This window comes from Stegodyphus dumicola, chromosome 3, assembly GCF_044657685.1.
Source record: "Stegodyphus dumicola isolate Sdum_Otavi_A_Nest chromosome 3, ASM4465768v1".
Lineage (NCBI taxonomy): Eukaryota > Metazoa > Arthropoda > Arachnida > Araneae > Eresidae > Stegodyphus > Stegodyphus dumicola.
The window spans coordinates 31,097,623-31,123,086 of NC_140770.1; the positions used below are offsets into that span (position 1 = coordinate 31,097,623).

The 25,464-nt window shown below is 32.6% G+C and overlaps 1 protein-coding gene across 1 annotated transcript in view; it reads left to right on the forward strand.

The window, feature by feature from the left end:
* Window positions 1-8,749: 8,749 nt before the first annotated feature.
* LOC118183497 (uncharacterized) overlaps window positions 8,750-25,464 on the forward strand; it is a 118,923-nt gene continuing 102,208 nt past the window's right edge. The window contains exon 1 of the mRNA XM_035353061.2: window positions 8,750-8,990. Coding sequence (XP_035208952.1) covers window positions 8,980-8,990 — 11 coding nt within the window. The 5' untranslated portion in view covers window positions 8,750-8,979. The remainder of the gene's footprint in view (window positions 8,991-25,464) is intronic.

Consider the following 25,464-nt stretch of genomic DNA (forward strand, 5'->3'; position numbering starts at 1 on the left):
GTCTGATATTTGAATTGTCTGATATTTGAATTGTGAGATTTTATTCTCCCCGCTTTTTATTTTATAATCACTTTTATTTATATATATATGATTACTTTTATTCACTGACTTTTATTTATTCTAAATTCCATTTACGAATAAAATAAATGTTCCGTTTTAAGCTGATAATTTAGATTTTCATTTTTGTTTTTTTCCTTTCTGTCCTTACTTTCAGGTACACTTCGTTTCTGATTTGTAAAAGGATGTAGCAGACAAAAATGTAGTAATTTATTGACAAAACATTGAATAGAAATAACTACATTTTCCGAGAAATTACTAAATTAGCATATGAATTAATAAGGGAAATCATCAAACCTTAAGTCTCTGTGAGAAGTTCAATTAATTGAAAACTTCAACAGAATTTTAATAACACTGCTATCTCTGCAAAATAGGGGCTACAAGTTTTGCTAACGATTCGGTAATTACTTAGCGTTTTACTAATTTTTTTTTTCGGATAGTGGCAGAGATATTTATCTTTTTTCAATTGCGATGATGATAACTGTATTATCCAATTTTTTGTGCTTCATTTTCAGTGGGAAATATAAATGTAACAATCCCGTTATCAGGTTTAAACTATTATTCAGTGCCCACAGTAGAAAACTGAGTTAGATATAGTCTTGTGCTAGTTTTATACTATTTATACTAATAACATTTATAAAAATTACAAGTTAAATTATTTCAAACTTTATCAATAGAATATGAAATAAAGATAAAAATATATTTAAGAAATACATATACTTCTAAATCATTCAGCAGATATAAAGTTTAATTTATAAAATTAAACATTTAGTTTAATATACATGCTGAAGAATAAAAGTGACCAAATATTGTTTTGTCGCCAGATATATTTATAAAGTATTTCTCCCGCCTTCCTAGCGTGCCTTCGTGGTGTAGTGGTTCTGTACGCTGGACCGGTATTTCAGAGGTCCGTGGTTAGATTCCCGGCGAAGGCGTTGCTAATTTTTTTATCTCTCCAGCCTTCCCCACTCAAAAAAAAAAAAAAAAAAAAAAAAAAAGTCCTAATGTCTCTACAGTGGAGCCCGAACTAAAACAGTGTTGGATGAGGATTCTCCATACTCAGAATTTGGCGATTGGTTCCCCTAAAAACTCCAGTCGCCTTTTAAAAGGGAGAGTATATAAGGTATTTCTCCCGCCTTCCTAGCGTGCCTTCGTGGTGTAGTGGTTCTGCACGCTGGGCCGGTATTCCAGAGGTCCGTGGTTCGATTCCCGACGAAGGCGGTTGCTAATTTTTCATCTCTCCGGCCTTCAAAAAATCCTAATGTCTCTATATAATGACCGTAGAAGCATTACGTTATTTTGAAGCAGGAGATGTAAAAATTTGCAGTGCCCTCGCCGAGACTTGAACCTGAACCTCTCGAATACGCACCGAGTGTGCTACCGTTACACCACACCCCTTTTGAAAAGCGACTGGGGATTAGGGAACCCAGTCGCCAAATCCTGGTGGTCGCCAAATCAATCTACTGCATTTTAGTTCGGGCGCCATTTGTAAAATCATTAGCTTTTTTTTTAAGCGGGAGAAGGGGAAAATTTCCCTGACCTCGAACCCAGAATCTCTCAAATAAGAGCCGAGTGTGCTTCTAATTATACCACGAAGTTATGTGGAAAAGGAGAGAGAAAGTACCTTATATACTCCTTCTTTTAAAGGACGGGTGTGGATGAGGGGACCCACTCGCCAAGTCCTGCTGGGTGGTGACGAGCTATGTCCACCACCTTTTTCAGTTCGGGGCCACTAGTAGAGTCATTATGTTATTTTAAAGCACGAGCTGGGGAAAATATGCAGTGCTTTCGCTGGGACGTGAACCTGGACCTCTTGAATACGTGCTGTGTGTGCTACCGTTTTATAACAAAGGCATGTGGAAAAGGGGGAGAAAATACCTTATAATCTAAAACGTTTCTAGCATTTATTTTACGAAAATGTTTTCGAGTAACCCTAGGTTTCCATAAAACCCCATAAGAAAACACTAATTTTAATATTTGTTTATTTAGGTGTAAATAATTTGCTCGCTAACATTTATAAAGCCAAGCAGAAATTTAGTAGCAGATTTTGCATTTAAGGCTATATCTAGCAAGCTTATATAAGTTAAAAACTCACTGAAATGTTACGAAGCGATGAATTAGTTTTACAAATAATAGAATTAGAAATTAGAAAATTAGAATTAGAAAACAAATAATAGAAATAAATTTATTGGAGCTTTGAAATTTACAAACAGAAATTAATATATCCTCAAAGTTGAAAGGAATAAAATTTTGCAAGAAAAATCAAGATAAACTCTAGTTTGCATAAGTTATAGATAAAAGAATGGGAATAAGCAGGGTGAAGATTTTCAAAATACTTAATAAAGTCATAGTAACTGAAATGAAAGTTAAAACAGACACTAAAACCAATTTCGGCAACTTTCGGTAATTTCAAATTCTAATTTTGACAACATCTTGGAAGGAGGTACGTTTGTAATTTTCTAAATTTTGATTAATCCCTTAACTACCAATTTTGAAATTGCCATATTGAACGTATTAAGTGAAATATCACCCACAGCAAATTAGTCAAATGCACGAAAACAATTGCAGTGCAAACCATTTTGTTTCATTGTTTACTTAATTAGTAGCGGAAAAGCCGGCAATAGTTATCTGCCTAAAGAGAGAGATGATTTCGGAGAGATCTTTCTATGGAAAATTGGCTCATAGTATTGTTACGCATGGAGCAAAACAGAAAACAATCCACTCAACCAGTCGACAGCAAAATACAGCTTCCAAAAATTGGAAATTTAGATAATCCTAAATAAAAGGTTACCTGCTAACAATTAAAAAAAATATTTATTTATATTTTAAACAAAGTCTGAAAGTTTTCAGATTTTACAGTACGCCCAAAGGGGCGTTTATTTAACGTTTTGTACCTTTATTTATTAAATATCACGTTCTTCGCACTTAAACCATAAAATTTAATTCAACAGCAATATCACAAAATAATTTTTAAATGAGCATATCTTTAGAATTTCCGATACACAGTCTCGCGCGCTAGAGATAATTTTTTTTTCCCGTACACGGCATTGTGGATACTGAATAAAAAAATTCTTCCTCTGCGTGAAGAAATCAAGTTCATTAATAGTTTTATTTAACAACTATAAAACAACTAGTTTTGAAAGTAGCGGAGACATTGTTACAGTGTTGCCATTGCTCGTTTTGAAATCGTTGAGTTAGCTAATCAAAAATTAGCTAAAGTGTTACAAAATATGAAATCGGTAATAAAACAAATTCCAAATTATGGTTTCCAGATGCACATATTCGGTGGAGGGTTACGCTATTCAAAATTTGATGGCTCTAGTCACCGTTTTTTTATCACAACGCGAGAAATATACATACATTTATGTAGCTTTTTCATTGTTGAATTTCCTTAAATATAACACAGAGCGATAATATTTGGCGGCAACAATTTGAAAAGAGAAACAGATATTTGAAGTTTTCAACGCAAAATGTCAAAACGAAATTAATAGCCCTTCTGGGCCTTCGGGCTGAAAAGAAATATTAGAAAATCGAAAATTAAGATACAGACAGATTTCCGATATTTAGATACGCATGATTGCAAGACCGAAGGCAAAAGATGTTTTCAAATTCTCTTTTTTTGAATCAATCATATGAAATAGACAGCCCATGTCCTGTGACACAATTTCACGACTTCACTGAAAATTGCTCTTTCTACATATACCTATTTGATAGTAACATTCAAGAATTTCAAGGTTACAGAAAGATCCTTTCCCCAGGGGATATGAGTGGAACTTTGAAAACATTATGCTTTTGCTGAACGTGCAAAGCTTTCGTTCAAAATGATGATTATTAAAATGCGCAATTTTTCAGCTCTGTATAAAGACGGAAACAAAGGCAAAAAGAGTGGTAAGAAATCGGAAAATGTAAGCCAAATTAATCCCATTTTATCCACTTAAATACTGATTTAATATTTATTGATCCATTTACTAAACTGCATTTTTATTCAATTTTTCTTGAAAGCTTCTCCTTATTAATGACCAATCCGAAGGGGGATTCTTTGTTATGTAAACGAGGCCGAATCTGAATTTAAATAAGAGGAAATTAGATAAAATCAAAATTAGAATTTTTTTACAATAAACAACAGAATGCTTATAGTCCATTGATATCTAAATATAACAAAACTCAAATATTTTCGACAACTATAAAACTAATTTATTTACTGTATAGATGTCCATTACTTGCCAGTTGGGAACAGTTATAAAAATTATTTAAATTTATAAACTTTCAAACTTTACATAATAATTCATTAATTTAAAATACTAACTGATTAAAGAAAAACATGCGGAGAATGTTTGTAAGGCAAAAGATGTCTTCGAAGACTTTCGAAATAAAACTGGCTGGTATTCGTATTACAGATGGGAGGATTACGGAAACAGTCAATGTAGCTAGTCCGTACATTAGGATCCACATCTACTATTTAATATTTCATTTAATATATTAGCTATTTCAGCCGCTGCTCAGACGAGGGCATGGTTAGTGAATTTGACTGTCGTACCGAAGAGCCCGGGTTCGAGTCTCGGAGACGGCATGGATTCAATTTGTCCATACCTTCATAGGAAGCAACGGCGACCCACGATTATAAAGTATTTTCTCCCTCCTTTAAGCATGCCTTCGTGCTGTAACGGTAGCACACTCGGCGCGTATTCGAGAGGCCCAGGTTCGAGTCCCAGCGAGAGCATTGCTCATTTCTCACGTCTACCTGTTTCAAAAACCCCTAATGACACTACAGTTGCGCCCGAAGTAAACGGTAGAGAAGGATGATTTTTCACCACCAGGAAGTGGCGACTGGGTTCCTTAATCCCCAGTCGCCCTTTTAACCAGTTAACTGTGGTGCTCTCGTTTAAGAGTGCGCACCGTTTTGTGTCACCAGAATCGAACCATGGCGAGTCTATTCGTCAGTCACTGAGTAAGTTGCGATGGTAAGATATTGGATGAAAAAGATGGGTTTATTTTATAAAATTGAAAATTTTATTACTAATATTTACTTATTTGGTTAACATAAGCATATATTACAACATACATATTAAACTAAAAACGCAATAAATTAAATGAAATATTATACATATAAAAGTAAGAATTTAAATTCCTGCTCTGGGGTGATATTCAGCGAAATAGGGTACTATACACAATGGGACTTTACAAATAGAACACCAGTAACGCGATTCCTTCCTGATCTTACGTTTGTAGCAATGCGAATACCTTCGCGTAGAGTTATTTTTTTTTTTTTTTTCGATGCTCCGGGTATTTAATCCGGAACATGATTCCCGTCTAATTGGCTTATATTAGGTCTAAATGGCCGAGTTTGTGTCGATTTATTTCTTTCAATTGGATACGTCGCAAAAGTGACTTCAATAAATTTGAGCAAAATGTTGATACGCGATAATGTTCCATTATTCTTTAATATAATATGAATGCATTCAGACACATAATGTCTAAGAAACGGAGAAATATCTTTTTGTAGTACTTTTTGAGTCATTTTCTTGCTGTGGAGTACGCTATGATAATTTCATCGCTCCTATCCACTCCACCCATTTTTTTATTATAATCAATCACTAGCTCCAGTTTCTTTGTTATTATTTTTCTTTTCTCTGTTTCTATTACGTTGTCATTATGTACAGTACTTAATAAATAAACCTCCTTCTTATCTTTCCATTTCATTAACATAATATACGCATGACGAGTATACTCGTCAATACACAAAATCAGGTCGTTTCTCCATAACGAGTATACTCGTCAATCACAGTTAACTGGTTAAAAGGGGGAATATATAAGGTATTTTCTCCCTCCTTTCTGCATGCCTTCGTAGTGTAACGGTAGCACACTCGGCACATATTCAATAAGTCCAGGTTCGAGTCCCGGCGAGGGCATTGCTCACTTTTCATGTCTACCCTAATGACTCTACACTTACCTCTAACGAAGAGACCACAGCTTCCGGCGTTAGTAGGGGGCCAATGCCTACAAATGGCTAGATCCTGCAATTGAGAAAAATATTTCAAAGTTTAAAAATGGAGATCTGTGGCTGTATGCTTAATCAGCAATAGATGCTTTTTCCACAGGCGATAAACGGCTTTTCCGTGTTACAAATATCGATCTTTATTCTTGTAAATAACACAATTATTTCGTTTTTTTTTTTATTACTGCCATCTTTTATGATAAAAATGTTAAGCATGGCAGAATATTAATTAGATGAGCAAATAAAAGCATTTGATGACTATTAGCAAAATTTTATGATTTTTCTAAATCTAATTTCGGCAAAAGTTTTTTTTTTTTTTTTTTTTTTTTTTTTTTGTAGCTAAGCTTTCGATACCATTTTCAACTTCAGTTTAAACACTGCAAATTTCATAAAGCATCAAAGACTCAAGTTTGTTCGTGTTTAGCATCAAAGACTCAAGAAATATTTCAAAATTTCTTGTTCAGCTTTAATGTCACAGAAAATAGGAAATATAATGTAGTGATCCTCCCTTTTATTTATTAACTAAGTGTTGAGGAACCTAGTGAATTACTAAGCAAATAATCGCTCAAGTCCAGAAATAGAAATGTAAAACTCTAGAAGGATTAATTACCCTATACTGCTCAAAATAAAATTTAACAAATGGTCCCTTTCTCGGGGCGTACAAGAAAGCCTTCACTCGGACTTAAACTCAAAAATGTAAGAAATAAGAACTTAACTAATGACTAACTAAAGCGATTTAGTCGAAGCTAAAGCAATTTCTAAGCTAGTTGGTACCTAATAAGCCAGCGAAGCTATCAAGGGCGCGTAATACGGCTGAGCGTAGCCCAAAGGCAAACTCGCGAACTCTCTCTACCGAAGTCAGTGGTGCCTAATTGAAGAATAAACTGTAATTGCAAGTGTTTCTTATCTAACACAATGTAAAGTATCTAAGTAACATAGTATTTGTGCTTTTTTTGGGGGAGGGGTATGTACTTATGTTATGAGTTACTGATTTGCTATGGTTTGAATGTGTTTGATGTAAAATTGGCAATTCGCATACGCCCCTGTATGGCCATGTTCTTGTGTTTCTCTTTCATTTCGATAGGTGCTGGGACCCGGGCAGCTGGATGGCAGCGAATCCCATCGGATGCTCTGGATAATGGTAGAGGTACTGATTAATCACTATGGTAAAGAAACAGTGCCCACGTCCACCGTCACTCACTCACTCACCGAAGTCAATCGAACTTCGACTTAAATACTACTGCTTCTCATTTGCATTTAACGCGATTCTAAAAACTCATTCTGGTAAGCTGAAATTAGAAGAGATACGAATGGAGCTTTGACTTAAAAATAACTGTTATAAACATAGGATTGTAGGGATTTACATTTATTTTAACTAACATTTTAAATTTTAAGTTCAGACTTTTCCATAAACCTTCATTCCCCTAATTGTCAGTGCTAGAATAGTTAAATGTTGTAGCGCACGTGAACGCATGCAAATTTTATATGTTGAAGGAAGTAATTAAATGCCGAGTTTTTAGAAGGTTAAGTTAGAGAGTTAGGCGCTAGCGGCCGTCTCTACCGTAGGTACGTTTGCTGATTGTTGTTTCAAGTGGTTTAATTTGCTTTGCTTTGCTTTGCTGCCACTAGCTTAGAAAGGGGTTGAAGTTCGGGATCTCGCTGAGTCCCGTGGGTTAGTTTAGCACTTGTTAAATATTTCAGCTTTTAATTTTCAATTACCTGCTTTTCAGTTCCTCCTAAATAAAGGCGAAGTTTGTTAGTGTCGAATTGACGCAATGTAAATTTTAAAGTGTTAATAAAGAGTCTGAACCCTTTCTTCTGTGCAGTTTCCTGTTACTCCTGTATCCAGACAGAAGTTAACCCACCTGGACCCTACGGATAAATCTTACAATAACATATGTTTATAATAATCATACAAACAAATGCTTTATTAAAAAAGCTTGAAGAACGCACTATTTTTCATTTTATAGAAGAATTTTTTTCCAAGTGATAAAAATAAAGAACTGAAACAAAATAAGAGCATGAGGCACATTATAATTACATAAGTATATAAAGAGTTCTCCACAAATTTTATCTAATTTGCTCTAAAATTCCTGAAACCTCTACGATTCTGCATCCGATACGTAATACATGGCATAAAAAATTAAGGAGCATTTTAATTTATAGGATATACAAAACACACGCGCCAACTCCATAACTCTTTATGTCAAAATTAAACATGTCGCTAAATGAAGCGAAGTGAATATCGGAAATCTGATTCCTCTGGTTTTCCAAGAAACAAAAAAACCTGGAAATTTAGGTGTAACATTAAGAAGAAAAGGTACTGCAAACATGTTATAGGAATGCAGAGATGTTTACAGCTTTCACTTTAATTGGTCCACGGTTCCAATTACTGGAACATTTATAGCTCATGGATACCGGAAAATTCTGCGGTTCGAATAAATCTGTTAATGTACTGCACATATTATTTATCTCTTTGAGGCAAGGGCATGAAAGTCCTCATAAATTCGCAGTCAAAAGGAGCATCTGGATGTCGTATTGTCCATCCGCGATTTGTTTAGTTGGGAAGGTGACATTATTACCACCGCCGCTACTTCTTTTTCGCAAGCGGGAACGAGTCCCAAGACCAGTAGACCCGGTTCTTGGCGCGCGGCGGTCGGGGGCGGAAATGAGGTCATCGCGCGTTCTATAAAACGCGCGCCGACTCACAAATGCCGTTTGGTGCGCGTCAATCGGGAGCGAGAATCAATTCCGTTGCTCCATGCTCTATCTATCCATACGTCGTGAAAGTTAACAGGAGATAAGAAGAGTCCAGCTGAGGAGTATTGTTTTTTCTTTCGTGAGGGGGCGCTGTCGTAGAGTGGACACTCAACAAAAAAAAAGGGGAAAACGTATCATCGCCTCCGTGACCTTCGTCGTCTATCAAAATGGGGTTAAGGTAAGAAAATATTTATTTATTCCATGTTTATAGAATAATTATTTTCAACAGCTTTAAAAAATCTTTAAATTTTTTTTAAATTTTGACATCTTTAAAAAAAATTTTCGGATAAATTGTAAATAATTAGATACACTCTCTATTTACAGAAGAAAGCTATATAACACATATCTGAATGAAAGCATTTCAATAGTAAATTGCGCCTTATTGCAAATTTATATAATTGCAATTAACGATATAATTTACTCTTAGTGATAAAACTATTAATAATTATATATTTATGTGTTAATATATTTACATATTAATATTTTTTCATAATATGTGTTCTAAGCCTTTTAAAGGGTGATTTGAAATTCATCAAATGTTTAGTCAAATATATTAAAAAGACAAGTGACGCATTCAATTTAATTTGGCATTTAATTAATGAATCTAATTTAACAATTTTGTATATAATTAATTAGTGAATTGTATCGAATGACTTCTTATTATAAATTTCTGAAAATGAAACAGTTACTGATCTGTGAGAGCAACTTTTGTATTTTGATAGATTTCCAACATAGATGAAAACTGTTCCAAAACTTAAAACAGAAACTGTTAATCAGGAAAATATTCTCTTTTAGAGATTACTGTAAAATAATTTATTCGCATGTTTAGAGACTATACGCGTTAGCTTTATATGACAAGGCGCTTAGTGTTTAAATATTTTTAAAACATTTATATAATAAATATATAAATAAATATATTTAAATAAATTAAATCAAAACAAATATTTAGCTAAAAGAATTTTTTTTAATTTGAAAACTACTTTAATATAGTTTACATAAACTAATTTCTTTATGTAGTTTATAAAACTATATTTAATATAGTTTAAGGAAGGAAAAATAGGAAAGGAAATAGAAAAAAAAAGGTCGAATAAAATATGACATTGTTTTAAATAGCAGTCTAAAATTACTGCTTGGCCATTTTAAAAATCTTTATATTAAATGAGCTTTTGAAAACAAAATTTGAGATTATCAACCATACCATGGGCCAAAGGAATCTGAATTCGTTTTTATTTCCAATGAAGGAAAGGGAATTTTGAATGCAAAGTTTAATTTTTTGACTATATTAAGAAATTATGGTTTCAAATAAAATACAAAGTATTATTTTTATTTCAAAAATACTTTAGCTCTTTCATGAAGAATGGTTAACTAATGAAAAATTCAGCATTGCTTTAATTAAACCGTCAAGGATCGCATAATACCTTTTTTGGAAGTCGGTGTAATGATGTTGCATTTTCAAAACATTTTATAGTATCTTTGATCACACAAATCTAAATGAATGCTTCCCATGAAGCTGAATTATGAGTAACACTATTCCTTGAATAATGTTTACTAAATGATGTTGTAATAATAAATGCGAACTTTTACAGTTTCAGCTTCCAATACATGCGCAAGAAATTGAAAAATTTAAGTGACGGAAATAAATTGAAATTTGAGTATCAGTTGTTCTCATCGAATTGTACAACCGCGAGGAAGAAGGTCTCTGATAAATAGGAGCATTTTTTTAAACTTTGTTAAGAAAAAATACTTTAATTAATTAGATAAGTTAATAAAATTAACGCATGTTTTCTTTAAAAACGTCTATCAACTCAGTTTCATACTACCTACAATGAAGACAATTTAAATGAGATTCATATTAGAATTAGAGCCTTTTAGAAACAAAATGCACATTCTGCAATACTTTGGAGTAAATAATCCTAGGTAATTTTAATATTTCGCAGTAGAAGGGAAAGTAGAAACTGAAAGCTTTCGGGTTAACTTTCCGCGCCTTCTGGCTACGAAACTGCCAAAATTAGGCGTAACTGCACACATTATGGTTTTCAGGGAAGCCCTGGAGGTCATGTCTGGAGCTGAAATGTTGACAAGATATTAATCAGAGATTGCAGTCAATCCTATTGAAAAATGAGGTATTTTATTTTTGAAAGTTTCGTGACCTCTTAATTCATGCTGGTTTGATAAAACTGATTTTCTATAATACTATTCTAAACCAAAATTAAAGAATTAAAAATTTAATTTATAAACAATATTCTTTTTGTCTCCTTGTGCTGCCGTTGATGTTAAGATATTAGTTATCATGAAAACATAATTTTTTTACATTAAAGGGATTCTAAGAGAGATCTTTAGAGGGATTGCATACAGTAAGTTTTAAAAGTTCTCTTCTTTCATGGCATGAAATTCCATGAAAAGTATAGCGTACAGTAATTTTGAAAAGTTCTAATTTTTCATGGCATCGAATTCTATGAGAAATATAGCATGAACAAATGAGAAGTGTAGTAATAATGAAATGAATATGATTCGGTTCATTAAACCTACTGCCCCGTGACCTTCCCGCCTTTAAATGTGGTTTCTTTACTGAAGAGCGTGCTAGGCCAGAAAGCAGTACTTCAAATCTGGATGCAAATGTCGTGATCGGTAATTTAAAAAACGTGTTCCTAACAAGTAGAAAAGACAGTGAAAAACAAACTTTATAAAAAATTAACTACTATAAAAATGTAAATAAATATTTTCATAATTTTCTAGTTTTGGTAAAAAACTGTTAAAAAATTATTTTTTCAATTTCTGGATTTTGTTCAATGAAAGACAGCAAAATAATTCATACTTTTTAAGATTATCAGAAAAAATCACAGGAATATTTTCTCTATTTCTAATGTATTTTATACATTTTAAAATAAATTACAAAAATTAGAATATTTCGAAACTTTTAATTTAAAAGAAAGTTGTAAGAAAAAGCATCTACATGAAAGAAATGCGAAGTCATAATTTCGGTATAAAATATGTAATTTATGAAACAAAATGTAGTGCCTTTTATTTAAATATTAACTGAGTTTTGAAATGAGGTCTTTATTTTACAATGCTGACAATATTTGTAATGTTGAAATAAAGATCTTCGTTGCTATTGTAGCATAATTCCTATTTCAACGGAGCCGTTTCATAATAAATAAATAAAACTGAGAATAAATATACAACTATAGATCCCTTATAATGCAAATATGTGTGTGTGTGTGATTATGGCAAAGCCTCGAGGGCTATCTGCCTAAGAGGAGGGATGCCTTCGTGGAGGACTTTCTAAGGGAAACTGGCTCGTATACACGTTACACATGGGGAAAACCACGAAAACGCCCATGCAGCCAGCACGTTCGCGGGATTCGAACCTCGGACCGAACTACCAGTGTTCAGCGACTTTACCGCTCGGCTGCTGGTGGGCCCTAAATGCAAATATACAAAACGATATGTTCATTTTATAGGACATAATATAATGCATCCTTTCTTGTCATTCTTTAAGAGGTATAATGGCATGATTTTAATGTGATTGCACATGCTCGGAACTCTTCTGTCTTCCCATTTTTTTAGAATATTAATAGGAAAGCTGCTATGTAAGAGTAATGTTATTTATTACCACTCATACATATTACTATTTTCTTTCATGGGCTGTATGTTATTCTGTAATTGTCGCCAAACAACCAAAAAATAAATAAAAATACTAATATCTTTTTATCAGTATGGATTTGAAAATTAAATTTCTCTTATAATATGAAATACTTAAACTCTTATAACGAATTCTAATTTAATTTCTTATAATAAGCACAGGAGGCGTAACAGAGAGTTTTTCCAAGGTCGTTAAGTAATTAAATTTTGTTAAAGGAACGAGGTGTTTTGAGATTTGTTAAACCGGTTTAAAACTTTTATTTTTAGGTAAAAGTTCTTCTTTTTATAGAGGAAATATTCTAACTCTAATAAATGATTGTTGGAAGGAATTTTAACATAAATACAAAAAAATTTCTAACTTTACAGGAAATTGATTTGAATTTATAAAAAACCTAGACAGCATAAATTTTATGTTTTGTGAATCTGTAATAAAAAAAAATCTTTGACGTTGAAGAATTTCTGATATTTAAAATGCTATGCATGTGTCTGATTACCTGTGTTTTAATGTAATTCCTGTTAACGTGCGTATTTTAACTTTAATTTTATTTATAATTAAGTAAAGGTTTACGTCGTTTAAAGTCGTAAAGTTAGAAATTAAAATAGTAAAATAAAATTAAAATATGAATCAACATAAAATTTTAAACCATTTAAAATACTTAAAAATGCGCTATGAGAACTAAAGACGGAATTGTTTATATGTTACTGCAATAACCTAACACATCAAAACTTAGATAAAATGTGTTAACTGAAAATTTCATAAATTATTTAGCATCATCGAAATTCAATTGTCACTCATTTCAGTTTAAAAATTGATTAAACTTTGCGTTTTAAATTCATATTTCAAAACAAATGAGATTTTCCAAAAAATTTCCCAAAAAAGGTCTAAAAGTCTAAAACTCATTACTTCAATGAAGTGTTAGTATATCTAGGAAATAAGAAACTAAGAAGTTATATCTAATTACTTAAGTATTTTAATTCAATTCTCATCTCTCAGTGTTATTTTAAACCCACGATGTAAATTACCGTCTGTAGTTCAAGTGACTTGTGAAAACACATATAAACAAAAAATTTAAACTGTATTCTATTTCACCACATGTGAGTGTAAAGTAAAATAATGCAAAAGCAAAATATCATTCTCCTTGGCTTAATAAGCAAGTAACAGCTGAAACATACAAATGCCTTGGATGTAGTATAAGTATTCCTTAGCAAGACCACAACAATCTGGATCGGACACTAAACTATAAATGAAGGTAAAGTTACTTAGGCTAATATCTAGTATATCTAATTGATTAGATCAACGCCATTCTCTAAACAGCAGGCAAGGGTGACAGCTGTTCTCACTGCTAAATGTTTAACTACTCGTATTACAACTTATGTGGATATGAATCCTTTCTCTCACTTTACACTTCACCGCTTGCCTCAATTAAATGTGCATAATTCTCTGGATTGAACTAGTATGTGACGAAAGGAGGCATAAAGAAAGATGCAAATCAAAATCTCAATCGCCAGTTAAATTCAAATAGAAAATCATAATTAATATTCATGAAATTTGAATAGTCGATTGAAATAATCAGTTACTTTCATCCACGCCTAAGAAAATTAGAACGTTAATGAATGCAGCTGACAAACCCGAACTCTCATATATATAAATAAATAAAGCCTCTTTATCTGGAATCAGAGGCAAACTAAGACTGAAATGTTTTGTTTCTGAAATTGCTGTGTGTATCTAAGAAACTTATTTTGGGTAAAACTTGAGAAAACTTGTGTCTGTTTCTTCATCAAGAAAACAAGCATAAGCAGGATGACAAGATGCCTTATGACTTACGGTGTTATTCCGAAGCAATATTACTTCGAAAAAAAAGACAGGAAGGTCTTAATAAAAGGAAATATTACTTGATGATGAATTTAGTCCGAAACGTATTGTGTAGTAACATTTCTGAATGGACGTTTGATTAAGTAATTAATTTACTATAATGAAACTGCTGTTTCATTCAAATTGCACATGTGAAATAAATGATAAAAACATCCTTAAAGTTTTTCCGTTCCATTGTTATTATTTGACCACCACCACAGGTAGGACCTGTAAGCACTGCAAAACTTGAATTGCTTACAGGTTTCAGCTCAACTCACGGTCTTGTACGTCACGTCACGGCTTTTATAAGGCAACTCACGGTCTTATGCGTCTGAATACATTTCCAATTAATAACCTGTTACGTTACGTAACGCTACATCATTTAAATGGCCTAAATCTTTTGAAATCCAATGGGTGGGTAGAATGTTTGCCGGGAGTTCTGGTGGAACGCCATCTCATCACATAAAACGCTGCCTTTTGCGCACTACGTGAAACAACGGGTACTACAGAGTCAAGGGCAAGGAAAGATAACTCTCAGACAACCAAGTTCTGTATGATAGTTCAGCCCTATTCTTAATTTGAGACTGGCAATCAATCTCCTCTATACTTGATATCGATAAATCGCGGTGTAATGTTTATTTTCCATATACAATATAAATCGAAAGCTTTATAACTTACGTTACTCATAATCTTTCGGTAATTTTAGTTTGGACTATTCAAAAACTTCATAGTTAGTTTTAAAGATTTTTTGATGTTATGTAAACTATAAGAAAGTCGAACAGTTTAGAAAGGAATCTAATCGGGAATTCGGAACTGGCCCGGGAAATGGGTTCGGGAACTGGGCCCGCTCAAGATACCTTTACGCCATTTGGAATGTATACCGTCATTTTTCCTCTCCATCCATCTATGTTAAGCGGTTTGCCGCCCAGCCGGTATACTGGTTAGCGATCCTAACTGCCGTACCGATGGGCCCGAGTTCGAATCCCGGAGAAGGCATGGTTGTAACTGTCCGTCCCTTCATAGAAGGCAACGATGGTCACCTATTATGTGCTTCCATAATGAAATGGTCACTGCTTTCGGTCCCTTGGAGTGGCGCAAACTGTTAAATAAAGCGCCCGGCCATTTAAAAAACATCTTAAGCGGTTTAAGATACGTAAAGTGAAGATTCATACATTTTCCATGACAAAGCACCTGTACATCTATTTCCAGTCGTCATACATATTTTCTCTAGAAATGTTACTTAGATTCTTTCACATCCCGTCTGTTTACTTAACGTTTATTTTAGCTCCTTTCACTGATGAAACATAATCTGATGCCGAACTGCGTTAACAAATAGCGTAAAAGAAAATAAAAGAAAACATTACGGATGGTTGAACTTACAGAAACTCTACAACCTTTCGCAAACAGGAATCATCATGCATAGGAAAGGTTTTAAAGACGGGTGTGTTTTGGTATTTTAAACTAGTCAGTATAAGGAATCAGGTTTTCATATCTTACTTCATGTATGAGAGGATTTTTCGAGAAGTTTTAAAATTTAATGTTGTATCGGTAAATTAAAATCTGAGTTCCTGTCTCATATTTAAAAAGTCAATGTATAGAGAGATCGGTCATCATCAATTCTCACTATATTTTTTGTCTCATTCAGTTTCTGTTTGCGTTAAAAAGACTGTTTTATAAAGGGTATTAAACTAGTATCCACCCACCATTTAGCGTTGGCAGACAATGACGAATAGAAGAAAGGAAACCACTCCCTTCCCTATTGTAAATAAAGGAATTGAATAACCTCGACTTTATGGCAACAGCTGGAAAGGAATAAACCACCCAAATGAAATGGACAACTTGTTTGATGTTTAAAAAGAGAAGCGTGAAAGCAAATAATAAATAAAATGGAGACTCAAACGGCGAATTAGTATTTTTCCAATCTTTTATGAATACGACCCCTGTTGAGTGATATTTGATACTACACGAAACCTGTTTGTTTCGTAAATATTTGATTCTTTTAAGACATTATGTGAGTATCTTAACTGTAAATGATATTATCGTCTTGTGTTCTCCCTCAATGCTGTACAGAAGGGCTATTTGAAAATAAAAAAGAAAACTGCATAATATTAGGCTAATATAAAATAATGAAAGATTTTGGCCTGTCAAAATTCAAATGTATAGAATACTAAAATGATTCTGAAATCTTAAGCTTTACAGATTATTGTAATTTTGATATTCTGCCCTTTCTTTTCTGACTTCGTTAAGTATACCTTTGATTAGTTTTATTGGTAGTTAAATGGTATTATTTGATAAGATGCGCATTTCTTATATCATATTTTGTGAGTTTTGACTGTATGGAAATGTTACAGAAACAAATCTGGTGGTTTTTCTAGAATACGCAAGTGCTATCAATATATTTCAATGCCGAAAGTTTTAAATGCATTTTGAAGTGGAAATTTTAATCTTTAGTCGAGCTAGAGGTTGGAGACCGAGAAAGGTGGAAATTGGTGAATGGAAGATGCTAATAGACATAAATCTGTATATACTCAGCACAGGAAAGAAACAGAAAAGCACACTTGTTGCTTGAACCGTTGCTGTTCAACACTGGGAACAGTCTCTCTCTCTGTGCATAGTGAACAGCAACGAACTAGTTGAAATAAACAGGAAAGTTTTTCTTATACTGATGTTTTTATTGCACATGAATTTACCGCTGAAGTATCGATTTGTACTTTTCTATTCAAAAGAAATTAATGGAGCATTTCTGAAGATGTTCATGATTGGAGTTGAAACAACTTTCTCTATTTTATTGCCACTTAAAACCAACATAAGTAGAGAGCGAAAGATACCACTTTGTACAGGAAAACCAAGACTGCATGCGAAGCAGGTTTTGCTCTGTATGTGGTGGGTTGCCATGTTTTGTTTTGAACTGTTAGAAAATAATCGAATTCTTCAAACGCTCTTTAACAATCAAGGGACCTATATTAATCAAAACACTTAATGTGATTCATCAGCAGGTTAGCGCTAAATCACATGCTGCAAGAGTAAATCGACAAAGGCTTAAAATAATGGGAAATTCTCACTGATCCACCTAAGAGTTCAAATATAGTATTTCCAGTTTCTGCCAATTTAAGCCATTCCAGCATTTCTTGCTGGCAAAGATTTCCACACTAAACAGGAAGATAAAAAGATAATAAATGCATATTTTGCCACAGTATAAAAAGAACTCTTCAAAAAGAAGACTGAAAAGTTGCCTCAAAGACGAGAAGAGGCAATATTTTTTCCCAAGATTCCAATAATCCAAGTGGTCTATCAAGATCTTGCATCATTTTCCGGTAAACTTCATAAAATATAATGATAAAGAAATTGTTCTGGTTTCGGTACCGTAATTAAATGTTCAGTTTTTTTTTCATTTGAAATTTTGAAAAGTGATTTTAACGTGAACACAAGAAAAAGGAATTTTATTAGTAAGAATAAAAGCTTCTTTGCAGGAAATAGTTTCTACACTTTTTTCATTCTTTTTACCAGATGAAAATTATTGCAAAATAATAGCGTTCCACTTGCTTGAGCCTCATGATCGAAATCGGATATGAGTTCCGTTTGTGACAAAAACGAACTAGTTTAGCTGGGTAAACGGACGGCTAGAAAAAAACACATAAAGTTACTCTAAATTGCAATGCATCGAAATATTACTTTCGAAATGATTTATTTTAAAACAGAAATTTATTATTGACATTGCTGTCAAAGAATTTATAATTGACTAAGCTACAATTGAAAATTTCTTACAAAATTGCAATTTCGACACTTTTTTAATTTCTTCTCTTGTTGTTATTGAAAGTTGTTTAAAATAAAATTTCAGCTTGAGGTAAAACTTTCTCGCATATTATTGCACATTAACCATATCACCATACCTATTAATAACAATTTTACATTCGAATACCTCTTACTGTTGCCAAAACTTGGAAATTTCTAAAATTTTAAAGTACTTTCAGAAGTGTAATCATGGTTAGTAAAAACGAAGCTCTAATGACTATGTAAAGAGCCTTTAGCAAATTTAATATTTTTTCTTCGATGCTTGCAAATATTCTTGCATTTATTGTCTATCACAAAAGATCCTAATCGGGTACTCTACAGTTATGTAATAGTTTAGTAGTTAATCAGGACAAGATTCATTTTGTTAAAACAAACAAAAAAAAAAATTAGAACTAGGTACATTTACAGCTAATTTTGTAAAATATAATTCTTCACTGAGATAAAATACAGGCCGATGTTTTCAAAGTTTGTAAAAATGTCGTTTTAGTTTCGATAAGTTTTTTTAATTATATGTAAGAACGTAAGAAATATTTTCCAAAAGCTATTCTTTTCTCATATTTAAGAAAAGCACATATTTCTTTCTCATTTCAATACTGATATTGTTAATATTACTACTGTAATAGCCCTTTTGGTTATTACATATATCATTAATATTATTATTAATGCATTTATAACATTAATTTCTCGTTAAAAATGCATCTTGAGTTCGAATCCCAATAGAAGCACTGGTTGTATGAGTATTTTAGTGGTTTTCTTTTGGTGATAGGTAAATATGAGCCAGTTTTGTTAGAAAACTGTCCACGAAAGCATTCCTTCCCTTACGTAGATAGCTTTTTTTGTGCTTTTTCGTACGCACTTAAACAAATTATAATGAGTTTAACTTAGAATGTAACAGCGAAAAAGCACCCTCCATTTTCCCTACGACAGTATACATAACGAAAATCTCAAATCGAGCCTTTTTGACACTTTTCACTACGATTCAGTGTTATGAGATTCTTTTTTTTTTTTTTTTTTTTTTTTTTTTTTTTTTTTTTTTCCAGAATTATTTGTTGCATACTAATTATTATTATTATTATTATTATTGCAAATTCTCTTTTCAAAAATAACCAAATATCTAAAAGCTTACGATCGCAATAATATAGATTTTCCGTTTCTAAATAAGCTAGAAGTAAAGTTCATTTCAGAATGTTTATTATCATAGAGAAGTATTGCTCGTCTTGATCTAATATAAATTCAATCTTAATTTAGTACGATTCACAAGATCGCCGGTATTAGCAGTAATACTTTAAATGCTCTTCTTAATAAGATATTCGTCAATTTTAATGGGAATCCACTAATCATGCACTCTGATTCATTTTTGATAACTTAAAATTCGGACTGAATTGGGAAATTTCTTAATGCAATTAACTTCTTACTGTAGAAGCATTTTACTTAACTCATTTTTGACAATTTACATTCGGATTAGCGTAACGTTATATACAAACTCTTTTCCCCTCCAATGGTACTTTATCAAAATATCAGCATAAACGTTTTACACTAAGTAGAAAACGTTTTGATGGTGGATTAGAAAATTTCTTATTGCAATTAACTTCTTGCCGTAAAAACATCTTACTTAACTATTCGAAAAAGCTTACACGGCACATGATATATTGAAGCTACCAATTTCTTTCTCTCTTTCTTTTTTAAATTTTTATTTTAACCATTCTTCCCCTGAAGCTTTGCATGATTTTTAGAAGAACGTTGCCTGTTTACTTCTAAAAGTTTTTTTGTTCTGTTTTTTTTTTTTTTTTTTTTTTTTTTTTTTTAAAGAAATAAGCTCTGTGATTAAAATATTCAGAACGCAAAGTCACCACGATTTCTCAAATTAATTTTCTATATCTCTAACAATTTACGTTTGCTGTCTCAGTTAACTTTCCTCATTAACCACTGTCCTTCAGAAAAGATGAGAAATCCTCGGGGTTGCTTATGGGGGCGACATTCTTTTGTTGTTTTCCACGGGCGTTCTTTGGACGCAAACTGGTTCGTGACAATGTGGCAAAGGGCGTTCACTGACATCCCTCGCTTACAGTGACCTATTCTGGGGAAAACAACCTCCTTCTAGCCGCACCAACTCCCTATCCAGCAGATCTGCGCTAACCCATTGACATGAAATCCAAAAGAAACGTACGATACTTCCCTCTCATACCATTCGGTTGGTAATTCCTTTCATAAATGGGCCAATTCTGCGCGCCAGTTTGGCTCATTCGTCTGTTTATAAATTGCTAGAAATGGCAGAACTAGAAACTTGCAAAAAATTTACATTATACTTCAGAAAAATTTCTAAATCGGGATTTTAAAATTGTATATACCCACCGTAGCCACGAATGGTTATCACGGCGTTTCCAATTTGGAGAACAGCAAAACAGCTTTACATCAAACATTAAATTTTAAGTGTATGAAAAAAAATTATTTTCATTAGATTAATATTTTTTGCTTACAAGCTTAATTCAATTACAATAGTATTTTATTTTCGAATAATTTAGAAAATTATTTGCGATCCGCAAAACAACAAAAGTAATATTTGAGAAGCAATGCAAAGCAGTATTTTGGAAAGCAGCCTCAACGCACCTTAACATAAACTAAAGAATTAAATTATAGTTTTTAATTTAATAATATTTTGCCTTGCCCCGCTACGCATTATTGGAACTTAACAAGTGAACTGATCACTACACACCTTGCTCTGGTGGATGAAGGTAGTCTCTAAACTAATGCATGTTGCAAATTTTATAGCCGGAATATCAGCATTTATCTAAGCAGGGGTTCTCAAAAGGATCAGCAACAATAGTCAGTGACCTTCCATCTAGCGATGGTTGGGTCCAATGACCGCTCGCCTCTGCACCTTTTGATGGGGATTGAACTTTCGTGGGTGTTTAACTAAGAAAGGAAATGCGTAATCTCATTACAAAGCATGTCTTTGAAGAAGTACGCATGTTACCTCAGAAAGGTCTGCAACTAATAAAAATGAAAAAAGATTCTTATTACCTATAAAATGAAAACTTTTCTACTGGTACGTACAGTAAGAGTTCAGAACGGTTTTTGTTTTACCTAAAGACCATTAAAACAAAAAAATTTTAGCTGTATATGAAAACAACATATTTTTATAGAAATGTACAGCAATACTCATAAACATTCAAAGAAACTTGGGTTGAAGTTGAGCAGTGAAAAGAATTATGATGATATTAAAATATCTACAGTCGGTGTTTACACAGTTTGAGAGCGATTTCGATAAAGAATTAATTTTTTTTAAAAAAAGTAAATATTTTGGGATAAAAATTTTTGGCAACAGCCAGTTATTGAAACTGATTTTATTTGGAGCGGAGTTGAGTTTTAATTTGATTTATTAATAAAAATTCAGTTAGATCACTTGGCAATAGCAGGTATTATTACTTCCTTGTATAAAGTAAAAAAGAAGTATTGTAATAGCGAAAAGTTTCAAGTATCATATTTCAACGCAAATATCCTTTTCACCGCTATCGAATGGAATTTAACGATGTTTTTGCGTGACATTTGTATGTAAGGACAGGATAAAGGACATTTCCCCCCCCCAAAAAAAAAAAATTTAAAACTAATTTAAAATAAATTCTGAAGAGAATTTTTTGTGGCGTTTTTTCTTTTGTAGGTGCGTACATATGTATGCATGTATCTCTCATCACTCAAAACGAGTAGTCTCAGAACGTTCAAATTTTGTATATAGAATTATTATAACCTTTAGTTGTGTACTTCTCTTTTTGGTTGCAATTGGCCTGACCAATTGTATATAAATGTACATATATATCCACCCTGTTACTCGGCTCCGTGAGCTCAGTTTGTGCAACTCAGCTCTAACACTTTCACCGTGACCTGCCCGCACAAGTTGCTGCCACGATACTATTTAAAATGTCCCTCATGACCTGCTGATCTCTGTCCCACATTACGGCTACTATCTGAAAGCAAAGCTTTCGTCACATTTGGCTGAATTTCCCCATTCGGTCAAAGGTACTCTTCAGTGATCACAGACCTGAATTTTTTGGAGTTTGGGCTCGCACTGTGTTGCGATAAAAGCAGAAACTTCCTTACTTTGAACAACAGTCAGAATTTCGTTCAAATTTTATATTCCTATTCATAATTCCATCACTGCTGTCAGCTTCAAGAGTTCTTCTACTTATTTACGTATATCAAGATCTGGAACAATCCATAAAACGAACTAAAAGTACAATAAACAGAAAAAATATTGAAATTTAAGAAGACAAATCATCAAGCTCTATATTGTTCTCAAAGATTTTGGTTACAATGACCGTAGATTGGATTATTTTACTCACACTAGGATCATCTGCCTAAGAGGAAGGATACTTTCATCAATTACTTCCTAAATGAAATTTCTCTAATTCATATCGTATATAGAGAAAACTAATAAACGAGAAATCAAATCATATGCAGAGCAAACTGAGAAAACCGATACTACTAGCTCCTTCGCCGGGATATGACTCGGTCTAACTACTAATGTTCAGCTATCGTATCCATTCAGCTACTGATAGTCCTCATAGCTTTTTGAATCATTACATTTTGAAATCGTCAGGTATTCAATATGTATTATAGACAGCATACAAAACAGCAATTAATTAAGAAAGAAAAAAATAACTGAGAAAAGAGGTTGAATTAATTGGTCTAAAAAAAGAGAAGAGTTACTTTCTAAGCAGATTTAATACTTGCCATTTAATCTGCTTCAGTCTGTAATTAAAAATTTTAATTTTATTTAATTTTAATTTATTTTAATTTTATTTTATAGAAAGAAGTAAAAAGGTAGACCATTAAATAGTATTATTATCATTAATTTTCATTATGTTATAAGTTTTTATTCTATAATGAAAAATAAAATTATCATGCAAAATATTTCTTAATTCTACGAATCATTTATTATTATTCTTAAAATTAAAAAAATTGTTTAATTGACAAATTTTAAAGGTGGCACAACTCATCATTTTATAGGATTTTTCAGTGCCTTTAACCAAATAATTCAAACCAATTCAAACTAAATAAATATATTTGAAAATATTAGAGGTGTTTGCACTGTTTTAGAATGATTTCGATAAAGAGTTTTAAAAAATTAATGTTGTGGAATAAAAGTTTTTGGCAATAACTTATGATTTAAAATTAGAAATATCATCTTTTGCTTTTAAAGTTATTCTTCATTCAAAATTTCGCATGTAAACAAGTTGTAAATTGAAGGGTATGGCTTTTGCACCTTCCGAAGAAAAATATTGCCATTCCGTAATTCAGAAACGTTGTGAAATGCATGCTATTAAAATTTCTAAGTGAAAAATAAGCAACATCTGACACTTCGGAAAGAGAAAAAAAGTCGATCTCTAACTATATACATATAACATATAACATACAACTATATACATATAACGTATAATATCTATTAATCGACCAGGTATGGAGCTTCAAAACACTTTTCCCTTGACAAGTTCTGTTATGGAGCTCCAAACTAGAGAGATTAACCCATACATTTTTACTTTCTAGTTTTTACTTTATGCATTAGGATCATTATATGTTTTAGTGTATTAGATTTTTACCTTGCTGTTTTCATGTATTACAAAAAGTTGGTGAAATTCATGACTCAGTTTTCTCTGAGCTCACTGAATTTCTGAATTCAACTTCTCCAGCCTGCATCGAATTCACTGAATTTCTATTAATAAAAAGCTCAGTTTTCTTTATTCTTACATGTTGGTAAATTGTGCATTTTTTGCTCTAAAAATAATTTAATTATGTTGTTTTTATATTTCTGTTAAAGTTTTTATGCCTTTAGATAATCTGCATTCAATAGTTGTAAAATTATCAACAATTTAAAAATTGTTTAAGTGCTGCTAAGCCTAATTTTTTTACCATAGCAGCCATATTACATTTGAAACTGAGCAGAATAGTGAATTAAGTCTTTCTGCACCTTCAGTATCTTTTTGCCGAGTGGGACTATTTTTAAATGCACTAAAAGTAAACTTTCAGTTTTGTGCACAGAAACCTCTGGCTCTTTGCCTGCTATCCGAATTGCTGGTTTTTGAGTAGAAATTGTAATTTTAGTTGTAAAAATTTCTTTTTTAGTTGTTTTAACTGTATTTGGTATTTTATGTTTTTCTATAGCTTTCAATTTTTAATGAAGATATTTTATGCACCTTTGCCTTGCCGCGAAGTGAGAACTAAACTATTTGAGTGAGAGATATATCACTAATGAAATTCGAAGAAATAAGTTTTAAATCAAATGCAAGAAAAAAAATGCGCATAATATATATTCCGTACATGGAGGTCATGTGGCGTACACATCAGATTTTTAATAATAACCAAAAAAAAGCAAAGAAAGTGTTTTCAGCTTTATTGCATTATTGTTCCCAAATTCAACCCAAGAATTGTAGGTATTCTTTCTAACAGCTCATTTTCGGCATTCCTTTGATTCGCCAACGGCCCCAGGGAACAGCAACCCTTGTTTCAACGGTTGAATGCCAATCGGGAACCTCGAATTAACGGCACTGCACCGTAACTGATATCAACTTCTCCGGCCGGCATCGTAATCGCGCTTAAGCAGCAATGGCCGACGCTTTTATCCTGCGCGAGATATTTCCGTACATCGAAACTTCCTGAAAGTCTTGCGAAAAAAATATCAAAAAGCAATGACTTTATGTTCGAGATTCGAAAACTTTTTTTAATAAACGATCAAAAATGATTATATAATTATGCGTGCTTTATGAGTTCCATTGAAATGGGTAACAAAACTATTGAAAGAATTTCCCAAAACAAAATTTCGCATGACTGATCATTTTCATGGATTTATATGAGTCTCGTTTGACTACTGATTACTGTGACATGATTTAAGATTTCAAGGATTTTTCAATGCAAAATTTAATACATTGATTTAAAATAAATTTTGAAATTCACAGAATCAGGTTCCTAATTTACGAATTTAAAGTTGGAGATAAATAACGTTAAAGTTGAATGTAGCCAATATTTACTTTGTTTCAAATCACCAAGAAAACAGAAATAATTTGCTTTGTGTTGTTGACGAATTTTCAACGAAGAAGGTGCCATATTGCATTTTATTAATCTAAAGAAGAAACTTTTGGTTGTCTTCGCTCGCAAAAATATGTTTACCAGAACAGATATTTAAGGCAGTGGCTTAATTTACAGTAATCCAAAGTACAGTAATTCGATTTTCGACTTCCTAACTTGTGGTAGTTTTACGGGTTGGACCTATATGTTATTTTCAGGAAAGCAAAGCCAGCTGTCATGTTTCGAGGTCCACCAAGGATTGGTATAGTAACAATGGGGTTAAACAAATGGGCTTGCCTGCCCGCAGCCC